We start from the raw sequence: 24,058 nt of genomic DNA on the forward strand, positions 1-24,058 counted from the left end.
AAAGGAATTTCAAACTATAAGAATAAAAAGACAATTGGGATAGGCCAGTGAATATAACGTGCAAGGCACCCAATTGCCTTGATCATGCTTATGGACATTGTTCAACCTCTATTCTACACCAAGCTCCTTTTCTTTAATTGGTTTTGATTGCTTTTCTTTTTCTTGTATCATGAAACTAGCTCCTGATATATATTATAATAGACTTTTAGAGGCCGTCCATCATAACTAGTTTGACAAAAGCCGGCTCCAAATTCAAAGGCAAAACTTAAAGATTTTATTTTTTTTCCAAAAGCTAGAGAAAGAGACAACCGAACTGCAACCAAGGAAAATATATAAATGGAGTATGGAAAGGACATGGGAGACGATAAAAAGTAGGGAAGTGACCTTAAATTTAAATAAAATAAGATTGCATCAACTAACATCAAAACAAAAAAAACATTTTCTTTTCTTGTTTTTCCTATGCAATTGATTGTATCAATTAGTAAAGAGAAGAAATTTTTTTCCATTAACCAGTAGGGTTTCAATTTTTTTTTTTTTGAAGTATTCTAGGTGTAAAATCTTTAAAATATACATTAAAATGTCCTGCCATCATATATAGTCAAATCAAGAATGGAAAGATGACACAAATAAAAGGGAAAACAAGACAAAGAAACAGAGACGGTCATGGAGTTAATTAGTTACTTACTACCAGGTTTTCATCTCAGTTTCTTGAAATTGTCACATCAAATTACTCTAGCAAATTAGGTGAGGGATGGTATATATGGAGCTGTTTACAATTTGCTGAAGTCAACACTATTGGAAGAACATATCACCGGCATCTACCAAGATTTTGTGCACGGCTTCTGCTTTGAAGTAAAGACCAAAGCTCTAGTTTATGAATCCATGGGAAATTATGGATCTCTTGACAAGCCATATATTGTTTGAGACGAAACATAGAATTGAGTGGAACAAGTTATCTGAGATAGGAGTTTGGTTGAGTATTTGCATCATTTCAGTAACAGAAGAATAATCCATTACGATATTAATTGAACCTGCAAATGTTCTGCTTGATTCTAAGTTTTGTCCCAAGATCGCTGATTTGGACTTGCAGATTTTAGAAGGTGAAGCCCTTCAAACCCATTTCGGCATTTTATATCATCAGCTAACTACCTTCATGCATAGCTAGCAGCTCAAATTCAACAACAGATTATGTTGAGAATGATGAAAAAATCATGATAACGTTTTGCCAATGAGTGTTTATGAAAACTTTTTAAGATCAGTTAACATTTTATGTATAATAATATTTTTGTATTAAATGCACTAATTGATAGTTATTATGATAGTTTCAATACATTGAAAAAAGATTTTTTTTTTTAATATGATAACCTTAAAAAATATTTTAAAACGCTAATTAACAAAATCAATAGCATTCATTTAAGATTGTTTCGTTTGTTCAATAATTAATTAATTTATTGTTTTAATAAAATTCATGTTCAATTCGTATAATTAATTTAATTAGATAAAATGAAACATCCAAGATTCCATAGAATGATGAAGTTGCAAGTCCTCGAAAAGACGCTCTATTAATGGTTATTATCATTAAAAAAATTATTGATTTAATAGCTTCATTGAAAAGCAATGGCTACAAGCACCACAAAATAATATAATTTTAAGGACACTTATTTACTGACGGTGTAGGAAAATGTTTATGTTTTATTTTTTTTTTTTGTCTTTTCTCGACGAAAATAGATTTACCGCTGTTGATTAAGGTTTTAAGGGTACAATTAAGTTCAAATAAGAAACTTTCCTTCCTCACTATTAGTATTAGCCTCCCTCTTTCTTCTCACGTTATTTTCTTTTTCCCCTTTTACTCCCTTTGCCTCTGTTTTGCAAATATCTGGTTCTTAATTTTTTATTATGGACCGAAAATTACAAATCAACCACCAACCTTTGAAAATCAAAGTCAAAATCTCTCTCAAATCACTTTTTCTGCAATAAGATTTCAAGTTAATTTCTCCAACTTTTTAAAATCAAACCCCAACTTTTGAATTTACATTTTCACCAATGTGATTGTCATTTTCGTCACCATAGATTCATCTTGTCACTGCCAACATCATTTCGTTTTCCCCCAAAGAATGCAGATTCATAGATTCTCTCTTGTCTCGCTTTCTCTTTTGCGTTTCGTAATCAATTATTAATGCCTCACTCATTTTTAGTGTGAATAATAATATGTGGTTTTAGTTTGTAATAACTCTTCATTTTTGCTTCTTCTTGTTTTTGTGGTGTAGGCTTTGCCTAACCTATAGATTGCTAATTATTCAAGTTCAAGCTCGTCATTGTTAGAGGTGAGAAATAAAAATTGAAAAATCGATTCAAAATCATAATATTCAGTTCAGTTTGGATTGATTTTTTTTTTATTCGATTCAGATTAAGTTCGAATATTAAATGTATATATTAAGTTCATATTAAATTTCGGATCAAGTGGTAAAAAACTAAAAAAAAAAATCAAACCGAACCGAATTATATAATTTTTTTAGTTTTTATATATATTTTAAATTTTTATAAAAAAATAATAATTGTATATCAAAATCTACTTAAATATATTAAAATATATTAAATTAATATATAAAATTAAAAAAATTAAAAATTAAAAATTAAAAATCGGTAAACTGAACTAAACGAAATTAGTAAAACTTGATTTGGATCAAATGAAAGTTTGGTTTGAATTCGAATTTAATTTTGAATTTTTATAATGTTATATAATATCCAAAAAAATCAAATTGAATCTGATTCGAATCGAACCATTATCACTTTTAATCATCATTGGAAATGGATTCATTGATTTTTTTTCTTTGCTCCAATTCGATTATATAAGAGTTTTTTTTTATACGATTAAATTTTATTTTATTTTTTTATTTTCAATTTACCAGTAGTGTATATTAGTTCCTTACTATTTTTACTTGGGGTTAAATACAAAATGGCACATATATTATATAATTGAGTTAATAGTATGCGTGGTCCCTAAACTATGGGTTAAATTTTATATTGATCTTTAAATTTTAAAAAGTTTTAATTAAATCATCAATCACTTAAATGTGTGTCAATGTAGTGCCTCCATCTGCTGGATTGTCTAAATTGACGGCATGATACCTAATTTGAACAAGTTGTATTATATAAAACTTTTTAAATGCCAACTAAGTAAAAGAAACTTTAATGTCTTTAAATCCTAAACCCATAATAGAGAATCCCCCCAAGATCATGACATTTTTAAGTGTAACACTAACTTCACCCTAAGAAAAAATGACAACACCATTTCTTATCTAAACCGAGAATGAAATCATTGTTTCTCTTTATCTGATAAGCTGAATTCATGATGGCTTCATATATATTAGCTTTCTTCCAAGTCGATTCATGTAAAGCGGCCATCTTCTCAATCCATATGGACTAATTCTTTCCCCTGCATTTTCACCCTTGAAAATTGATATTCAAAGGCAAATTTTTAGGCTCAAAAGAAAATTGTTCCAAAGAAGAAAGACATTGGGAAGGAAGGTTGGGAAGTGGGTTTTCAAGGGGACTGAAAATGAACTTGAGAAAATGGGTTGTTCTTGAACAATCGTTTTGGTTTTGGCTTGTTGGAAAAACTATAAGCTCTTCTCTTACTTCAACCATGGTATTTTTTGGCTTCTCCATGACCGAATTTAGATCGAGAATTTTCAGGGGATTGACAATAGGTTTTAAAAAAATGAGCTGTCCTCCATGGTCACCAAATCATCTCATCTTAAAGACTAAAAATAGATTTCTTATAAGCCTATATCTTCCATAAGGTAATTCGTAGCTCCTCATTTTCAACCCTTAGCTCCTCCATTTCTTTTCAACACCTAAAACATTGATAAGATTTCACAAGTTTCAAAAACATTGACTAGATCTCATAAGTTTCTATTTTTTAAATGATTAACTTTTTTAAGTGGACATTAAAGTTTTTTTTTTCTTTCTTTATTTGCTTAGTTAGTATTTAAAAAATTTCATGCAACATAGCTTGTTCAAATTATGTGTCATACCATGTAAGAGTTACCATCAATTTAGACGGTTCAATAGATGAAGGGACCTCATTAATACACATTCAATCATTGAAGACTCAATTAAAACTTTTTAAAGTTTAGATACCAATATAAAATTTGGCCTATAGTTTAAAAATCACGCGTACTATTAACTTTATATAATTTTTGTTAGTTTGTTATCTAAAGAATTAAAATTTTTATTTTAGTAAATTTTTATTTTGTCAAGCATTTTAATACTTTAGTTTAACATGATTTATTAACTTGCTTACATGGTATTGATACTAAATAAAATCATGACATGTGGTGTAAATATCTAGTCATTGTCACATCATTTAGTTTTCACATTAGGATTTAAATAAAAAATTAAAAAAAATTTAATTCAAGATTTAAAAAAATGAAAAAAATAAAAAATTGATGAGAGAGAAAAAATACCTTTTACTAACATGGTAATAGTTGATGTGACGATAACTAGATATTTATGACATATGATATGATATTATTGAATATTCATATCAAGTCAATTACTTAATTAACGATAACAGTGCGAAGTACTAAAGTACTTATAGGAATGAAAGTTAAAATATCAAAGTGATAATTTTATTTCTTTAAGTACCAAACTGATAGAAGATATATAGTATAATGGATATTTTACAAATTAACCATTTTATTTGTTAAGAAGATTTATATAAAACTAAAAACATGCCCTTGATTTTATTGCGGGTCCAAATTTTTTTATTTGTATTTAATTGAATTTAATAAATTTGTGAGTATAATTTTGTTTATAATTTTTGAATAAAAGAATGATTAGTGAAAATATATAAACTAATTTGTGGATAATATATACATTTCATTTTCATAACTTGAATAACAAATTCAAATATAAATCCATTCTTTCAAATTTATTTTTTTAAATATATTTAAAAATATTAAAATAAATAATTAAAAAGCTAAAACTAACAAAGAAAAGGCCCAAAGTAAAAGAAAAAAAATTTAAAAAGAGCTGAATGAGGATGTGGACACCTCCACTTATGGATGGCAATCGATCGGATAGGGATCAGTTTATATTCGTCATGACTTCGATTCAATATCAAATTATTATTTTTTATACTTGATCCTGACTTGACATGTATATATATATATATATATATATAATCTACATCAAGCTAGACGTGACAAAAAACAATTCAATAATATAACATTCATGAAATATAAATTTTCAATATAAATCACATTTTAATTGTATATAAATATAATATTTTATTAAATAAATATATTAAATAATAAATTTATTAATATAATATATATAAAAATTAAATTAAATAAATAATAATATATATATTCTTATATATATATATATATCCTAAGATGGGTTGGACAAATCATCCTAAATTTACTTTCAATCTGACCTCAACATTTAGAAAGGAAAAACCATTTTACATCGAATTGACTTCTATTATCAATTTATTTTTTCAAATATAGATAGGAAATACTAAAATAGGTAATTAAAAAATTTAAAAAAAACCAAATTAATAGGGTGCTTAATTGACACATTCATTTAAGGATGACAACTTGTAGGCCATGTTTAAACTCACCCCGACTCTAATCTAACTTTTTAATAATTCAACCCAATTTTAATTTCGACTTGATATTGAATTATTATTTATTAATATCATATTTTGGCTTGTAATATTTATATATATGTATAAATATTTTTTTTAATATAAATTACATCTAAATATGTACAAATTTATTTTTATTAAAATATAGTATTAAAAAAAATATTATTAATTTAATATATATAAATATAAAATTTAATAAGTAATCAAATATATTTTTTTGTATATACCCCGAACATGATCCCTAAACCCATCTTCGACCTCAGCCTGATTTTTAAAAGAAATCTCCACTCAATCTCACTTAAAAAAAAAATCGTATATATTGGATAGAAGAGAATAGAAACTTATTAAATATGAATTATTTTATCATTTTTATTTTCATTAATTTTTTTCTTACAAAATTTATTTAAAAAAAAAGGCAAAAAAAGTTTTGCAATGGCAAAAATAAAGTCAACTAAGCTACCATATGAATTTATTAAATTAAAATATTAAATAATAATTTTATTAATATAATATGTATATTTAAATATAAAATTAAATAAAAAATAAAAAATATTTTATCTATATTTAAAACGGGATAGATCACCTTAAACTCATTTTCAATCTCATCCTTATTTTTAAACAAAATTTTTTTTGAAGTAATCTTAATTTAGAAAACGCACTAATTAAATTGAGACGAATCAAAATTTATTGAATAAAAATTATTTTATCACCCTACTTTTATTAATTTTTTATACAAAACTTATCTAATAAAAAAATAATTAAATAAAAAAATTTTAAAAATAAAAAAATAATATAAATTTTAAAAGAAAGTTGGGATGGCACGTGACACCCTCACGTTCCTCGAAAATCTACAAAATTAATATTATAGATATAGACTGTTGGAACCGTATTTTTTTTTTCCCGCAATTCAATTCTCCAGATTTTCATTGTTAACGGAGTGATATTACGTTACAATAATTCTTTAGGGCTTTGCGTTTGGGTGCAGGATTAATTACTATAATGGGTGTCTGTTTCACACGGTTCAGAAGGATTTTACTACCCAAACAGGGGAACAAACTAGGACAGGCTCAGATGGAGACTACTTGTATAAGTAAGAAAAGATAAAACAAGGTGCATTTTGGTAATTGACTTTCTTCTCTCTTTCCAGTTTTCGCTTGAATATGCCACAATTTCATAGTTCAGTTTCTTGATAGTTTTTATTGGATTAACATGATTGCCAGTTGTTTAGGTTGCTAGTTCAGTAGTATCCATTGAGATTCCTATATGGTGATCAGGCTTGGTTTTTCAGTGATGAGATTCATCTTGATTTAAAGCATTCCAAGAGAGGAACTGTTGCAATGGCTAGCGCAGGGGAGAATCTTAATGCCTCCCAGGTATGGGGTTCTTTTACTGGATTCATGGTTAGCTAAACTCTCTTTTGTTTTAGTTTATTATTATAAGAAATTTGTTCATGTTCTACAAAGAATAAGGCTTCTATAAGACCAGTTCTTAGTTTGGTTGTAGCTCTAGCTAGGCTTCATGGAAACCGCTCACGTTTCTGCTTGTAAACCTTCTTTGCTTTCCAGTTCTATTTCACACTTCGTGATGATCTAAACTATCTTGACGGGAAACGCACAGTAAGTTTCTTGATCATTCTACTTTCTTTTAGTATATTATGATTAGAAATTTAAATTACGATCGTAGTCACATTTTCGATTACGTAACGTTTATCGTGATTATGAGTATAACGAAAATTATTACAACCATCACAGTTATTGTAGTCGTGAATTTTTTTTATTTTCACATAACATATTAAAAATATTATAATTAAAATTATAATTATAAAAATTTTTATTTTATTATTTTTAAAATAATTTATGATATCACATATTTTATTTACTAGATTTTTAAATGTAATAATCTATTAAATATTTATTATTTTATGATTTTGAAATGCAATATTTTATTAAGTACTTTAATTTTTTACACATTAATTAATTTAAAATTATTATCATAAATTACTTTTCAATTATTATACAAGGGATCAAACTTTTAATTTTTAGTTAAGTACACAAAAATTATAATAATAATAATTAATCTAATACTAAAAAAATTAAAAATACATATCAAAACAAAATATCATTAATTTTTTCTCACCATAATGCCATCTGATCTTTCTCCTAGCTATTTTTTCCTCTCCCTCCAATTGGCCCCTGACCGGACCCATTGGCATTCGATCCCAAATTCCTTTTAATAAAGACTCTGTTTCCAGGGAATCAGTCCTTTCCGAACCACCAACTCAATCTCTTCCAAGCAGAGGCTGACCCATGCTGCATCTCCAGAGCCAAGACACCGAACGAGGGGGAAGTGGGGGCTCGCGCTCATAAAAGAAGTCCGCACCACCAAGCTACAGCCGCTCCTATTGACCAGAAGAGTCTACTTTTCAGTTGAGTCGGTTGAGCCCTCACTCAGCAAAAGATGTAAGATAGAGAGGCTAACTTCACCAATCAGTTCAATCCCATTAAAATTCAACAAAAATATGCAATATTTTTTACAAAGGTAATTACTTGTGTTGAACTGTTGATTGTAATGGATTGATGACTGATTTAAGACTAAATTTGAGTTTGTTTGAGGCTGGATTGAGTTGATGTCAAGTTCTTTTCGGGGCTTCCAATTTTTTTTTATTCTGGTTTTCTGACAAAAAAATAGAGCGGCGGCAATAACAGTCCGTTAAGACTGCTATTCGTTACTACAGTATTTTTTCGTGGCCGCCACATTCCGATATCGATGAGATTCAAATTCTCACCCGATATTTTTCAAATAATGATGACGGATGATAGCGTTACTACAAGATAGCGGCTGCTACACCACAACTACACCGCTATTTGAATCCAAGATTATGATTCAAAGCAATTATAACTTTCTAGATATGATGTCTCCATCCACTTCACTTCTTGTGGTTCAATATTAAATTAAGAACTACTGTTGTGAAGGTGTTTTCTTTGTTGTCTGGATCAAAGCTTTTCGACAATTTCAGTGGACTGCCTCATATAAATTCTTAATGTGTACTTACAGTTAAGTTGTAGATGAGGGATTGAGATTGGTCCTACATTAGACGTTGATAATTGGTATTTTGATAATTTTTTGGTTTGTTTTTTAATTGGAACAATCTTTAAGGTTTTTCTTTTACGAAAATTAAGATGTTCATTTTTATTACTTTAAAATTAGGTTACAATGATATGTTTCTTTCTTATCAGGTTACTCTTTTGTCAACTTGATTACACAGTAGTACTCTCTTTATTAATTTTGTTTACTTGTGTAAATAAAATTATATTAGAGATTACAAGTTTGTTTTATGGAAAATGATAGCTTATAAGTTCGTAAATTTCATTGTATTTTAAGTAGGAAACTGTTAATTTGAAATTTAATTTGTTTGTGTTCCTTAATTTATAAGAGTAAATTTAATTACAATATGAAAAGTATAAGTATAAAAAAATAAAATAAAACTTTTAAAGACGGTTTTAAATGTCAACATAACTCAATGAATATAAAAATTATTTTGATGAAATGATAATTTTATCGATATTTTAAAATACCTTTAAAGGTTTTTATATTATAAAAATAGTTTAAAACGTTAAAAAAAAATCACTCAATTAATATAAAAAATTTAAATAAAATAATTTTCATCGACATTTTAAAATATTTTTTACTTATAAAAGTAATTTAAAATGTTGAAAAAAAATCATGCCAGCAGGTATATAAGAAATTTTACGAACATTCACCTAAGTGACGCTTAAAGAACTTCAATCAAATGATGATAAGGACACTTTGTTTGATCTTTTACCAACACTTGTAAGTGTAAACAAAAAAAACTTTTCTTCTATAGATGTAATCTATGTTTTATGGGCGATGCAAATTCTTAGGAATTGCTTGCAATCAATTCTTGATCATAAAGTAATAGCTAGCCTAACCTCGTAATAACATGATAATCACTCGCTGAACAATTATAAATCATACGCTACTTAGTGTTTTTAATCTTGTTACACAGTTTTGTATCAATGCCAAACTAGGAATTATTAAAAAAAAAAAATAATTTTTATTTAAATTAAATGTAATTATATGATATTCTTTCCTGCCCTTAATATTAATTTGTATTTTTTAATTACACATAATATAGATTATTGTAAGGGATTTTTCATTACAACTCATTAAATAAAAGAAAATGTTATGTACACTGATTTAATACACACATGATTTTACACGCTCACATAAAATTTTTATTTTATATAAGTAATCCAAAAAAATTTTAATACTTTTTATTTAAATACCTAAAATAAAAAATAAATAGTGATGAAAGGTTTTGAGACAATATTAGCAAAGGATCACAGATGCTCAACCTCAGGATTATTTTTATTATTTATTTAACTGATTAATCAATCAATTAATCAGTTGATTTATTTCCATAGATAAAATGAAAATATCTTTCTTCAACCAAATACTAAAGTGTGAATCATATCGTGTTTATATGTCTGGTGAATGCTTAGTGCACGTTGATTTGCATGATTTTGTTATAATTTTGCTGCGTTCTGTATACGATAAGGACAAAAGATCTATCAAAAGATTACCAAAATAGAATACAAAGAACATTTGATTGAGTAATTGAAAAAGCTTATTGAAATTCCTCCTTTGTCAAATGGAAAGATAATGTTTGGCATGGCGAGAAGGGTTCTTCAGACAGATCCTTAATTAAATAGGTCTCCTAACTATCCCCTGGCTTCTATATGTCATGTTGTAACACCATATAAACATATATAAAGTAGGAACCAGTAATTTGTTCTTTCTTTCTTCAGAAATTGAACAAGACCATAAAATATTATAGCCTAAAATGTGGAAGGGCAGAGCTTCCATCTAGTCCTTTTAACCTGAAATAGGCAACATATTCAGCAACACCAATTGCCCTATACAAAGGAGGGTTGTCTTCAGATACAAGCTCCTTCATTGGTCCATATGGTTTCAGTTTATCAGAAAAAGCTGGTTGAAAGAATGATGAAACTGATACCCTGGAACTACCCCGTTTAGCCACCACCCTGTGCGCAACACTTTTGAACTTGTCGTTCGTGATCAGCTACACATACAAAATGTACACAATCAATACATTCTTAAATTAAACAAGCATGATATTTATATGTCATTAATTTATAGGAGAAAACACCCAAAACCCCACCAAATAGCCACCAGTACTACCTGCATGAAGTCCCCCAGGTTTGCAATTACAGCTCCATGAACAGGAGGAACATCCACCCACTTGTTTTGGTGAAGAATTTGGAGGCCACCAATATCATCTTGTAGCAGCAGAGTCAGAAAATCTGGGTCTGAATGGCTTGCTATGCCTAAAGTCAACTCGGGTTCAGGGCAAGTTGGGTAATAGTTGCATGCGAGTGAAACCCTTTTCATATACCCAGCTCTCGCGAAGCAATCACTGCTAAGCCCCAAAGCCTCTGAGAGTAACTCAGATATGGTTTCCTTTAGTTGAATTACATGTTTTACATACTCACTGATACTTTTTCTGCACAACAAAATCACATAAAATTTGATCAAATGGAAGAAGCCACAAGATCATCAACCATGTTTGAAGCTTGTATTTTACCTGCAAACTTCAGGAATCTGTTCTTCCTCAAGCTGTTGAGCTCCAAGACAAGATAAACCGTCCTTCCAGTGGGCTGCCATGGATGGATTGTAAAATCCATTGCTATAGTACCTTACCTTCTTTGTTTCATCATGTGAGTACCATTCCTTCCGCACCTCCAAAGGTTGCTCATGAAACAGGCGCACGTCATTCAACAGATCATCCATTAAGGAACCTGGAATCCCATGGTTAACAACTTGGAAAAAGCCCCAGGTCTCTGCTGCTTGGCGTATCTTGTCGATGATCTCCCCTCGCTGTCCATTTTCTAGGCCATGGAAATCAATTATATGAACCTGGAGGCCAATACAGCAACTGTCTTCTGATGATGGTTTTGGTAGATTCTCTGGTGGATGGATAAATATTCTGGGAACCTTAACTACTCCGGCATCTACAAGCCCTTTCACCCCAGCCTTGGTTTCAAAGAATTCCTTGTATTCTTTTACACGTTCATCTTCCAAGCAGTTGTGAACAATTGCAGTGATTTCTGTCATCTGATTTTTGTTCTTTGTTGATTAATTTTTTTGATTCAATATTGAAGAGCTCTGCTAGTGAAATGGATGATATATATAATAGAGATATGATGCTAATTCAACGCAATCACATGGTAGGGACTCCTTTTTTCAATAACTCATATCCAAGAAATTAATCAAACTATGTCATATTATTTCCAAAGTACTGCAGAGAATCTTGTTGTTTTCCCTTTTTTTTCTAATGGATAATCTCAAAAGCTTCGCCAATAAGCTTACAGAAACAAAATCTTGTTTGCTATTATCTCACACGCAAATGGTAGTTTGAAAATTTATTTTATGCACAAATCGTTTGAATTTTTTTACAAAGAAAGAATAGCTTGCAAGAAAAAGAAAGATGACAGCAAAAACCAACAGATTAAATATAAATTTTTTATACACAAATCATTTGAATTTTTTTACATCGAAAGGCACCCCTCGAAAAAAAATGAAATTACAAGTGATTACAAAAACCAATGGAACTAAAAAGATCATGATTAAAAATGTTTGAAATTATAAACTTTTTAAATTGGTTTATAAATTTGTTCCATGTCCATTTCTATAGTAATGAGGAGATTAATAAAGTAATATAACCATTCAAATAATTTGTTGAGTAAAATTTACTTGTGGAGAATTGATTGCTCAAGTTATTAATTAAACAAGATTAGGGTAAGAAGAGGGAAAATAGCAAAAGAAATGAATGGGTTGCATCCATGAAAAGGACAGCCACAAAAAGGAGTAAACCCTTAATTAATTAACAACATTACTTGGTTGTTAATCAACAATAATAGAAAAGCTGTCAACTCAGCAACAGACAAAAAAAGGCAACTCCTGCCTCGTATACTGAATAAGCTATCCAAGTGAATATAAAACAAACACTGAGGCAATTGCATCATTAACATTCAACAATGGTCCCCAAAAAGATCCAATCCAAATGCATCTACGATGGATGCAAAGGAAAAACCATTTAGTTTATTTCACCTTATCAGCCTCTACAAGATCAGGTCTACGAGACTACTACTAAACCACTCTGGGCTGAAAAACCTGCCACATTATTGCAGTATAAAATGCACAAAAAGCAGAGAGGTGAAGAATTAAGTTTAAGCATCATCAAGAGCAAGGACTCCAGGAAGTGCTTTTCCCTCAAGAAGCTCCAAGCTAGCACCACCACCGGTAGAGATATGGCTCATCTTGTCCGCAAGCCCTACCTTCTCCACAGCTGCAACAGAGTCACCTCCTCCAATGATTGTTGTCACTCCCTTGCCACTGAGCTCAGCAAGCTTCTTGGCAATGGCCTGTATAGAAAATAGTATTAAAACAATTAGTTCACAATACAAATTTCAGCTAGATAAATCCAGAAAAAGCTTGGCAAAAATAAAATGATTTAAAATCATGTACCCATTTTGAAAGTATGATCAAATAAAGACCCGATTCCACATCATGACCACCTAATTGCTGAAAGTAAATCACACACTTTACCTCAGTGCCTGCAGCAAACTTATCAAACTCAAACACACCCATGGGTCCATTCCAAATAATGGTATTGGTAGCGTCCAACGCCTCACTGAAGGTTTTGTTGGAATCAGGTCCTACATCCAAGCCCATCCAACCATCTGGGATCTCAGATGCTGGCACCACCTGCAAAAAAAATTAAAAAGAATTCAAAGTTGAAACAAATTCAAATACATGGCATCAACAGAAAAACTGCTGATACACCAATTCCACATATCCCACCAGCATATGCTAGGAGATGTAGGACTTATGTACAATCTGCTTAATGGTTGGGGAATGGCACATAGAAAAAGAGTGAACAGGTTTGTTTTCTGTAGACGGTAGAGCTGTAAAATTAGGTCTATATGGCAATATAGTCCACCCAAAAAATTTCATAGGACAAAAACAATCAAAATGAGCAGCAGCCCAAACCTTGCTGTTAGCATCAGCAGCAAATTTGTCAGCAACAACAACATCAGTGGGCAGCAAGAGAGACACTCCTTTTGCCTTGGCCTTTTCAAGGAGTGATGTTGCAAGATCAAGTTTGTCTTCCTCCACAAGTGATGATCCAACTGAATATCCTTGGGCCTTGTAGAAAGTAAAGATCATTCCTCCACCAAGTAAGAGAATGTCAACCTTGGCCAAGAGGGATTCGATAACTCCAATCTTGGTTGATACCTTAGAACCACCAACAATTGCAGCAAATGGCTTCTTGGGATTTGCCACAGCTCCAACAAGATAATCAAGCTCCTAAAAAAAGAAAAGAACTTAACATGTCAGGTACCCGACAGATATCCATTGCATGTTCTTATCTACATGCTTGAACAAAAACCATGACAAGAAATTTCATAGAGGATATGCTTCAATTAGGGACAGGCCAGCAGACCAGATAAGTGGTATCTACTTGATCCCAAAATGAACATGCTGTGAAATAAAATTTGACACCATTTTCCTATAACCCATATAAGTCATAATGCCAAATATGATTCTTAAACCAATCTTCTAGATAATACAAATATGCTCTATTTCACACTTATGATATTCACAATACCTTCTGCATAAGCAAACCGGCAACAGAAGGCTTTAAGAACTTGGCCACACCCTCTGTGGAAGCATGGGCTCTGTGAGCAGTCCCAAATGCATCATTAACATAGACATCAGCAAGAGAAGCTAGCTTCTTTGCGAATTCAGGATCATTCTTCTCTTCCTCCTTGTAGAACCTCACATTCTCAAGCAGCAATACACCTCCATTTGGTAATTCGGCCACCAATTTCTCAACTTCAGCACCAATACAGTCATTTGCTATTTTAACCTGTCACCAGATAAATACAAATGTTTAATAGAAAAGAAAAAATAAGCAAAAGAAATCCTGAGTTGGAAAAAGTGTTGGTTTTAAGGACAAACCTCGACTCCAAGAAGTTCAGATAGCCTTGGCACAAGAGGCTTCAAGCTGTACTTAGGAGTGACACCTTTTGGGCGTCCCTGAAAAAGTAATCAGAAAATATTATGAAAATTTCAACTTAAGAAAAATGATGGGGGAGAAAAGGTCGACATGGAAAAAAAGAAGAAGAAAGAAAGCCTGCACAATGACCCATATATTATTGCATGATCCTAAGATGTATACGATGTTATGTAAATCAGGCATTTTGGAAAGACTACAATATCTTATAAGATATTACTCCCACCTATATGTTATTATGCGCCATGCCAAAACTTCCAAGAATTCTTTTATCAGCACTAAAACCACTCTCAATGCCCAAAATATTGGCATTATGCTGGTTGATTGTCTACTTCAAAACAGATAACAATTATAACAATGATATTATTTTGAATTGCACATTGGCCAATGGTACTTTCTTAAGGTAGGGCATTTGAAAGAACGGTCAACTTACTATTTAATTCAAAATTTACTCAAAAACTTAACTTGAAAACAAGACATGCATCTTAAAATTTTAAGCCATATCCATAATAAATTTTTGTTATTTTCATATTTAGATACCTAAATATGTACTAATTATCTGCATAGATGATGATGATGATAATAATATTAATAATAATAATACACACATGATTTTACACACTCACATAAAATTTTTATTTTATAAGTTTTTGAAATTTTATTATATATAAATAATCCATACAAATTCTAATACTTTTTATTTAAATACCTAAAATAAAAATTAAATATGTTAGTTGGATCATTTGAGTGCAGTGATGAAAGGTTTTGAGACAATATTAGCAAAGGATCACAGATGCTCAACCTCAGGACTATTTTTATTATTTATTTGAATGATTAATAAATCAATTAATCAGTTGGTTTATTTTCGTAGATAAAATGAAAATATCTTTCTTTAACCAAATACTAAAGTGTGAATCATATATTGTTTATGTGTCTGGGGAATGCTTAGTGCACGTTGATATGCATGATTTTGTTATAATTTTGCTGCGCTCTGTATACGATAAGCGGATCCTATTTTTTTCACATTTATCATTTCCTTTTATTATTATTTTTTAATTTAAAAAAAGGGATTCAACCTTACTCTTTGAAAAGTGGATCATGAATCAATCATTGAGTCAATGTTAGATTGTACCATCTCATCTCTCTATTCTCATACAAATTAATTAAGGACAAAAGATCTATCAAAAGATTACCAAAATAGAATACGCAGAATATTTGATTAAGCAATTGAAAAAGCATATTGAAATTCCTCCTTTGTCAAATGGAAAGAAAATGTTTGGCATGGCGAGATGGTTTCTTCAGACAGATCCTTAATTAAATAGGTCTCCTAACTATCCCCTGGCTTCTATATGTATGTTGTAACACCATATAAACATATATAAAGTAGGAACCAGTAATTTGTTCTTTCTTTCTTCAGAAATTGAACAAGACCATAAAATATTATAGCCTAAAATGTGGAAGGGCAGAGCTTCCATCTAGTCCTTTTAACCTGAAATAGGCAACATATTCAGCAACACCAATTGCCCTATACAAAGGAGGGTTGTCTTCAGATACAAGCTCCTTCATTGGTCCATATGGTTTCAGTTTATCAGAGAAAGCTGGTTGAAAGAATGATGAAACTGATACCCTGGAACTACCCCGTTTAGCCACCACCCTGTGCGCAACACTTTTGAACTTGTCGTTCGTGATCAGCTACACATACAAAATGTACACAATCAATACATTCTTAAATTAAACAAGCATGATATTTATATGTCATTAATTTATAGGAGAAAACACCCAAAACCCCACCAAATAGCCACCAGTACTACCTGCATGAAGTCCCCCAGGTTTGCAATTACAGCTCCATGAACAGGAGGAACATCCACCCACTTGTTTTGGTGAAGAATTTGGAGGCCACCAATATCATCTTGTAGCAGCAGAGTCAGAAAATCTGGGTCTGAATGGCTTGCTATGCCTAAAGTCAACTCGGGTTCAGGGCAAGTTGGGTAATAGTTGCATGCGAGTGAAACACTTTTCATATACCCAGCTCTCGCGAAGCTATCACTGCTAAGCCCCAAAGCCTCTGAGAGTAATTCAGATATGGTTTCCTTTAGTTGAATTACATGTTTTACATACTCACTGAGACTTTTTCTGCACAACAAAATCAAATAAAATTTGATCAAACGGAAGAAGCCACAAGGTCATCAACCATGTTTGAAGCTAGTATTTTACCTGCAAACTTCAGGAATCTGTTCTTCCTCAAGCTGTTGAGCTCCAATACAAAATAAACCGTCCTTCCATTGGGCTGCCATGGATGGATTGTAAAATCCATTGCTATAGTACCTTACCTTCTTTGTTTCATCATGTGAGTACCATTCCTTCCGCACCTCCAAAGGTTGCTCATGAAACTGGCGCACGTCATTCAACAGATCATCCATTAAGGAACCTGGAATCCCATGGTTAACAACTTGGAAAAAGCCCCAGGTCTCTGCTGCTTGGCGTATATTGTCGATGATCTCCCCTCGCTGTCCATTTTCTAGGCCATGGAAATCAATTATAGGAACCTGGAGGCCAATACAGCAACTGTCTTCTGATGATGGTTTTGGTAGATTCTCTGGTGGATGGATAAATATTCTGGGAACCTTAACTACTCCGGCATCTACAAGCCCTTTCACCCCAGCCTTGGTTTCAAAGAATTCCTTGTATTCTTTTACACGTTCATCTTCCAAGCAGTTGTGGACAATTGCAGTGATTTCTGTCATCTATTTTTGTTCTTTGTTGATTAATTTTTTTGATTCAATATTGAAGAGCTCTGCTAGTGAAATGGATGATATATATAATAGAGATATGATGCTAATTCAACGCAATCACATGGTAGGGACTCCTTTTTTCAATAACTCATATCCAAGAAATTAATCAAACTTTGTCATATTATTTCCAAAGTACTGCAGAGAATCTTGTTGTTTTCCCTTTTTTTTTTAATGGATAATCCCAAAAGCTTCGCCAATAAGCTTACAGAAACAAAATCTTGTTTGCTATTATCTCACTCGCAAATGGTAGTTTGAAAATTTATTTTATGCACAAATCGTTTGAATTTTTTTACAAAGAAAGAATAGCTTGCAAGAAAAAGAAAGATGACAGCAAAAACCAACAGATTAAATATAAATTTTTTATACACAAATCATTTGAATTTTTTTACATCGAAAGGCACCCCTCGAAAAAAAAAAGAAATTACAAGTGATTACAAAAACCAATGGAACTAAAAAGATCATGATTAAAAATGTTTGAAATTATAAACTTTTTAAATTGGTTTATAAATTTGTTCCATGTCCATTTCTATAGTAATGAGGAGATTAATAAAGTAATATAACCATTCAAATAATTTGTTGAGTAAAATTTACTTGTGGAGAATTGATTGCTCAAGTTATTAATTAAACAAGATTAGGGTAAGAAGAGGGAAAATAGCAAAAGAAATGAATGGGTTGCATCCATGAAAAGGACAGCCACAAAAAGGAGTAAACCCTTAATTAATTAACAACCTTACTTGGTTGTTAATCAACAATAATAGAAAAGCTGTCAACTCAGCAACAGACAAAAAAAGGCAACTCCTGCCTCGTATACTCAATAAGCTATCCAAGTGAATATAGAACAAACACTGAGGCAATTGCATCATTAACATTCAACAATGGTCCCCAAAAAAAATCCAATCCAAATGCATCTATGATGGATGCAAAGGAGAAACCATTTATTTTATTTCACCTTATCAGCCCCTACAAGATCAGCTCTAAGAGACTACTACTAAACCACTCTGGGCTGAAAAACCTGCCACATTATTGCAGTATGAAATGCACAAAAAGAAGAGAGGTGAAGAATTAAGTTTAAGCATCATCAAGAGCAAGGACTCCAGGAAGTGCTTTTCCCTCAAGAAGCTCTAAGCTAGCACCACCACCAGTAGAGATATGGCTCATCTTGTCAGCAAGGCCAACCTTCTCCACAGCTGCAACAGAGTCACCTCCTCCAATGATTGTTGTCACTCCCTTGCCACTGAGCTCAGCAAGCTTCTTGGCAATCGCCTGTATAGAAAATAGTATTAAAACTATTAGTTCACAATACAAATTTCAGCTAGATAAATCCAGAAAAAGCTTGGCAAAAATAACCCCCCTTCCCCCCCCCCAAAAAAAAAAACCTTTCAAGTTTAACTTGCAAATAAAATGATTTAAAATCATGTACCCATTTTGAAAGTATGATCAAATAAAGACCCGATTCCACATCATGACCACCTAATTGCTGAAAGTATATCACACACTTTACCTCAGTGCCTGCAGCAAACTTCTCAAACTCAAACACACCCATGGGTCCATTCCAAATAATGGTATTGGTAGCGTCCAACGCCTCACTGAAGGTTTTGTTGGAATCAGGTCCTACATCCAAGCCCATCCAACCATCTGGGATCTCAGATGCTGGCACCACCTGAAAAAAAAATTAAAAAGAATTCAAAGTTGAAATAAATTCAAATACATGGCATCAACAGAAAAACTGCTGATACACCAATTCCCCATATCCCACCAGCATATGCTAGGAGATGTAGGACTTATGTACAATCTGCTTAATGGATGGGGAATGGCACATAGAAAATGAGTGAACAGGTTTGTTTTCTGTAGACGGTAGAGCTGTAAAATTAGGTCTATATTGCAATATAGTCCACCCAAAGAATTTCATAGGACAAAAACAATCAAAATGAGCAGCAGCCCAAACCTTGCTGTTAGCATCAGCAGCAAATTTGTCAGCAACAACAACATCAGTGGGCAGCAAGAGAGACACTCCTTTTGCCTTGGCCTTTTCAAGGAGTGATGTTGCAAGATCAAGTTTGTCTTCCTCCACAAGTGATGATCCAACTGAATATCCTTGGGCCTTGTAGAAAGTAAAGATCATTCCTCCACCAAGTAAGAGAATGTCAACCTTGGCCAAGAGGGATTCGATAACTCCAATCTTGGTTGATACCTTAGAACCACCAACAATTGCAGCAAATGGCTTCTTGGGATTTGCCACAGCTCCAACAAGATAATCAAGCTCCTAAAAAAAGAAAAGAACTTAACATGTCAGGTACCCAACAGATATCCATTGCATGTTCTTATCTACATGCTTGAACAAAAACCATGACAAGAAATTTCATAGAGGATATGCTTCAATTAGGGACAGGCCAGCAGACCAGATAAGTGGTATCTACCTGATCCCAAAACGAACATGCTGTGAAATAAAATTTGACACCATTTTCCTATAACCCATATAAGTCATAATGACAAATATGATTCTTAAACCAATCTTCTAGATAATACAAATATGCTCTATTTCACACTTATGATATTCACAATACCTTCTGCATAAGAAAACCGGCAACAGAAGGCTTTAAGAACTTGGCCACACCCTCTGTGGAAGCATGGGCTCTGTGAGCAGTCCCAAAAGCATCATTAACATAGACATCTGCAAGAGAAGCTAGCTTCTTTGCAAATTCAGGATCATTCTTCTCTTCCTCCTTGTAGAACCTCACATTCTCAAGCAGCAATACACCTCCATTTGGTAATTCGGCCACCAATTTCTCAACTTCAGCACCAATACAGTCATTTGCTATTTTAACCTGTCACCAGATAAATACAAATGTTTAATAGAAAAGAAAAAATAAGCAAAAGAAATCCTGAGTTGGAAAAAGTGTTGGTTTTAAGGACAAACCTCGACTCCAAGAAGTTCTGATAGCCTTGGCACAAGAGGCTTCAAGCTGTACTTAGGAGTGACACCCTTTGGGCGTCCCTGAAAAAGTAATCAGAAAATATTATGAGAATTTCAACTTAAGAAAAATGATGGGGGAGAAAAGGTCGACATGGAAAAAAAAAAAGAAAAAAGAAAGAAAGCCTGCACAATGACCCATATATTATTGCATGATCCTAAGATGTATACGATGTTATGTAAATCAGGCATTTTGGAAAGACTACAATATCTTATAAGATATTACTCCCACCTATATGTTATTATGCGCCATGCCAAAACTTCCAAGAATTCTTTTATCAGCACTAAAACCACTCTCAATGCCCAAAATATTGGCATTATGCTGGTAGATTGTCCACTTCAAAACAGATAACAATTATAACAATGATATTATTTTGAATTGCACATTGGCCAATGGTACTTTCTTAAGGTAGGGTATTTGAAGGAACGGTCAACTTACTATTTAATTCAAAATTTACTCAAAAACTGAACTTGAAAACAAGACATGCAACTTAAAATTTTAAGCCATATCCATAATAAATCTTTGTTATTTTCATATTTAGTTACCTAAATATGTACTAATTATCTGCATAGATGATGATAGTAATAATAATATTAATAATAATAATAATAAAACTTTTCACACATTTGTGCGTGTCCAATTGCTGGTTACAGAAAGATAAACAAGGTCACTACTATTTACTGCTTATTTAGATAGGTAAACAATCATTCTTTAAAGTATTAAAACTAAAAGGATTCAAATTAACCATTTGTTTCCGATATATAATGGCACACTCCTACACACAAGGAAAAGCTATTTGCATACAATACCTTTTTAAGAACTTAGACTATCATTTACTGGACAAGGAAGGCCTAATTGACTATTATTCAGATTAACCATTATACCTTAAAATTCACTAAAACAATGTTATATTATATTTCTAGATGCACTATTGCCGTCAAAATTATGCAAATGATAAACCAAGCTCAAAGAAAGGAAGTCAAACTCAAGAGATAATAAAGTCAACCAAATGTTTGTGAGTAAAAAACCAAATAGTAGAAAATTTATTAAAAAATTCAATAGCCACAATGAAATATCAACGAGGGATAGATCGATCAAAACTCAAAAATACAATCTAAGTACAGATTTTACAAAAAAAAAATTTTAAAAGATTGCGAAGAAAATCAGATTGAGCTAAAGAAAACATAAACAAGAATTGAGCCTATGCTGCATCCATCCAATTCAGACGGATCTAGCTTAGTCCAACAACAGAAATTAACAAGAACAAAACATTTTTCTCAAAAATCTAAATCCCCCTCAAAACTAGAATATCAGAAGATCAAAACACGCAAATAAACCCAAAAACAAACAAAAGCCCAAAAACCAAGTTAAACAAGTAAATCAAGTAACCCAAAAGCAAATTTTTACAAAAAATTAAATAAAATGATATCTGAAGAAAAAAAAGTACCAAGTGACTGGAAAGGATAACTTTAGAGCCATGACCCATCAAATACTTAATGGTGGGAACAGCAGCACGGATTCTGGTGTCATCAGTTATATTGAAGTTATCATCCAACGGAACGTTCAGATCAACTCTCACAAACACTCTCTTTCCCTTCAAATCTGCTTCCTTCAAATCTCCAACGCTCTTCTTTGTAGCCATAATGTTATCACTTCTTCAACAACAACGCTAAACCCAAAAAAAATTGAAGAAATGGTCAAGACCCAAATCGAAAAAACAGGTAATCAAATGGGACTATTACAAGAGAGAGAGCTTACGAAGACGAGAGAGGCGGAGAGATCACGAGTCAAGACAGAAAAAAGAAGAAAAAGTTGAAGAAGATTTTTAATAGATGCGAACCGATTCAGGCGAAGAGGAAGTTCGGAAAATATTATTCCGTGGGCTCGAAGTTCGGTTTAAATTTTTACCGTGGGCTTCAAATTGGCAAGTTTATTTATTTATTTATTTTGTAATAAATAATATTTATAATTAATTTAATAAATCAGTGACTGTAATTTCATTTATAATATTTTTAATAAAAATAATAATTAGTAAAAATTTATTAATTAATTTATGTATAATGTATTTATTTCATTCTCATAACTTATATAATAAATCAAATTCAAATTTATCTTTTTAATTTATCTATTCGAACATAATTAAAAAAATTAAATCAAATAATTTAAAAAAGAAAAAAAAAAGAAATGATCCAACGAAAAAGAAAAAAAAAACGAGTTAAATATAAGTGCCACATAGATACCTTCATTTTAAGTATAATATTTGATTGGGTCAAGATAAATTTTTTTCATTCTAACTTCGACCCAACTCTCTAATAATTCAATACAACTCCGACTCATATCGGATATCAAGTTATTATTTTTATATCTCATTCCAATCAACACATATATATAACTGCATTTAGTCTAATTTAACCCGAAATGAATTCAATAATTTTAATTTGACATAGTATTTATAAAAATGTTATTTGGTAATATAAATTATATTTAAATTATATATAAATTTAGTATTTTTATTTAAATTAGTTATTAAATAATAACATTATTAATATAATATATATAAATATAAAATTATATAAATAATAAAGAATATTTTTTTACATATCCTAAAAAGGGTCATGATAGAGCATCCCAATTTTATTTTCGTCTTGACCTCGATTTTAAAAAAAGAAAATAGTCTTAGCCTTAGTCCGATCTCGATTTTTAAAAGAAAAATCTCTTTTGTTGGATGGAAAGAGATCGAAATTTGTCAAATACTAATTGTTTTGTCATTTTTACCTCTAATAACCTATTTCTTACAAAATTAATTGTTTAAAAAAATGAAAAAGACAAAAATAAAAAATAAAAGAAAAAACACAAAACAAAAAAAGAAACTAAATGGAGGTGCAACATGGATACTTTCATTTAAAGATAACAAAGAGTTAAGTCGAAATATGCTTAAATAGTCTTTAAGATCAACCTAATTCTTTAATAATTTTATCCAACTCTTACTCAAAATAAAATTTTTTTATATCATAGTCTAGTATGACATATATATGAATAGTGTGTATTTGATTTGAAATTAAATTATTAATTTTAAATTAATATAATATTTATTAAAAATATAAACTTTTAATATAAATAAAACATATTTATTAAATTAATATATTAAAAAATAAATTTATTAATACAATGCATATATAGATATAAAATTAAATAAATAATAAAATATATATTTTATATATTTTGGATGGAGTACTATAAACTCATTTTTGGCCCTATCATAATTTTTAAAAAGAAAAATACACATTGCCCTTATCGAATTTTGATTAAAAAAATCACCCTTATTATATTGAGATGAGTCAAAACTCGTTAAAAATAAATTATTTTATCATCCAATCTCTATTGATTAATTTTTTACAAAATTTATCTAATTAAAAAACAAAAAATAAAAAGAATAAGCTAAATGTAAGTGCAAGATAAACACCTTCATTGGCTTTATTAATCTTCTTACAAAATTTAATACGTATGTTTAAAAAAT

The 24,058-nt window shown here is 31.0% G+C and overlaps 4 protein-coding genes across 4 annotated transcripts; all 4 read right to left on the bottom strand.

Moving 5' to 3' along the window:
• Positions 1-10,452: 10,452 nt before the first annotated feature.
• On the bottom strand, positions 10,453-11,906 carry LOC111298930 (1-aminocyclopropane-1-carboxylate oxidase homolog 12-like). Its single transcript, XM_022893697.2, has 3 exons — positions 11,283-11,906; positions 10,880-11,201; positions 10,453-10,760 (listed from the first exon to the last, which is right to left on the bottom strand). Exons 1-3 carry the CDS (start codon positions 11,810-11,812, stop codon positions 10,509-10,511), a joined length of 1,104 nt encoding a protein of 367 aa, XP_022749432.2. The 5' UTR covers positions 11,813-11,906; the 3' UTR covers positions 10,453-10,508.
• Positions 11,907-12,566: 660 nt separating this feature from the next.
• Positions 12,567-14,847, bottom strand: LOC111300182 (phosphoglycerate kinase, cytosolic-like). The gene is made up of 5 exons (XM_089746971.1): positions 14,723-14,847; positions 14,370-14,630; positions 13,751-14,068; positions 13,307-13,465; positions 12,567-13,122 (listed from the first exon to the last, which is right to left on the bottom strand). The coding sequence occupies exons 2-5, from the start codon at positions 14,376-14,378 to the stop codon at positions 12,928-12,930; spliced, it is 681 nt and encodes a 226-aa protein (XP_089603097.1). The 5' UTR covers positions 14,379-14,630; positions 14,723-14,847; the 3' UTR covers positions 12,567-12,927.
• Positions 14,848-15,991: 1,144 nt separating this feature from the next.
• Positions 15,992-17,567, bottom strand: LOC111300183 (1-aminocyclopropane-1-carboxylate oxidase homolog 12-like). Its single transcript, XM_022895832.2, has 3 exons — positions 16,992-17,567; positions 16,589-16,910; positions 15,992-16,469 (listed from the first exon to the last, which is right to left on the bottom strand). Exons 1-3 carry the CDS (start codon positions 17,519-17,521, stop codon positions 16,218-16,220), a joined length of 1,104 nt encoding a protein of 367 aa, XP_022751567.2. The 5' UTR covers positions 17,522-17,567; the 3' UTR covers positions 15,992-16,217.
• Positions 17,568-18,275: 708 nt separating this feature from the next.
• LOC111298931 (phosphoglycerate kinase, cytosolic) lies at positions 18,276-22,335 on the bottom strand. The gene is made up of 7 exons (XM_022893698.2): positions 22,300-22,335; positions 21,989-22,210; positions 20,487-20,564; positions 20,134-20,394; positions 19,515-19,832; positions 19,071-19,229; positions 18,276-18,832 (listed from the first exon to the last, which is right to left on the bottom strand). Exons 2-7 carry the CDS (start codon positions 22,181-22,183, stop codon positions 18,638-18,640), a joined length of 1,206 nt encoding a protein of 401 aa, XP_022749433.1. The 5' UTR covers positions 22,184-22,210; positions 22,300-22,335; the 3' UTR covers positions 18,276-18,637.
• Positions 22,336-24,058: the final 1,723 nt, after the last annotated feature.

This window comes from Durio zibethinus, chromosome 18 (assembly GCF_047325235.1).
Source record: "Durio zibethinus cultivar Kanyao isolate XHJ-2024 chromosome 18, ASM4732523v1, whole genome shotgun sequence".
NCBI classification, from domain to species: Eukaryota; Viridiplantae; Streptophyta; class Magnoliopsida; order Malvales; family Malvaceae; genus Durio; species Durio zibethinus.

Coding starts and splice junctions, on each gene's coding strand:
- LOC111298931 (XM_022893698.2), bottom strand. CDS start 22,183: ATGGCTACAAAGAAGAGCGTTGGAGATTTGAAGGAAGCAGATTTGAAG. Junction 19,833..20,133: donor CCGGTTTTCTTATGCAGAAG/GTATTGTGAATA, acceptor TTCTTTTTTTAG/GAGCTTGATTATCTTGTTGG. Junction 18,833..19,070: donor AGTTTGCTGCAGGCACTGAG/GTAAAGTGTGTG, acceptor TTTTCTATACAG/GCGATTGCCAAGAAGCTTGC.
- LOC111300183 (XM_022895832.2), bottom strand. CDS start 17,521: ATGACAGAAATCACTGCAATTGTCCACAACTGCTTGGAAGATGAACGT. Junction 16,911..16,991: donor CAGATTCCTGAAGTTTGCAG/GTAAAATACTAG, acceptor TTTGTTGTGCAG/AAAAAGTCTCAGTGAGTATG. Junction 16,470..16,588: donor ACCTGGGGGACTTCATGCAG/GTAGTACTGGTG, acceptor TTGTATGTGTAG/CTGATCACGAACGACAAGTT.
- LOC111300182 (XM_089746971.1), bottom strand. Junction 13,466..13,750: donor CTGCTGATGCTAACAGCAAG/GTTTGGGCTGCT, acceptor TTTTTTTTGCAG/GTGGTGCCAGCATCTGAGAT. Junction 13,123..13,306: donor AGTTTGCTGCAGGCACTGAG/GTAAAGTGTGTG, acceptor TTTTCTATACAG/GCCATTGCCAAGAAGCTTGC.
- LOC111298930 (XM_022893697.2), bottom strand. CDS start 11,812: ATGACAGAAATCACTGCAATTGTTCACAACTGCTTGGAAGATGAACGT. Junction 11,202..11,282: donor CAGATTCCTGAAGTTTGCAG/GTAAAATACAAG, acceptor TTTGTTGTGCAG/AAAAAGTATCAGTGAGTATG. Junction 10,761..10,879: donor ACCTGGGGGACTTCATGCAG/GTAGTACTGGTG, acceptor TTGTATGTGTAG/CTGATCACGAACGACAAGTT.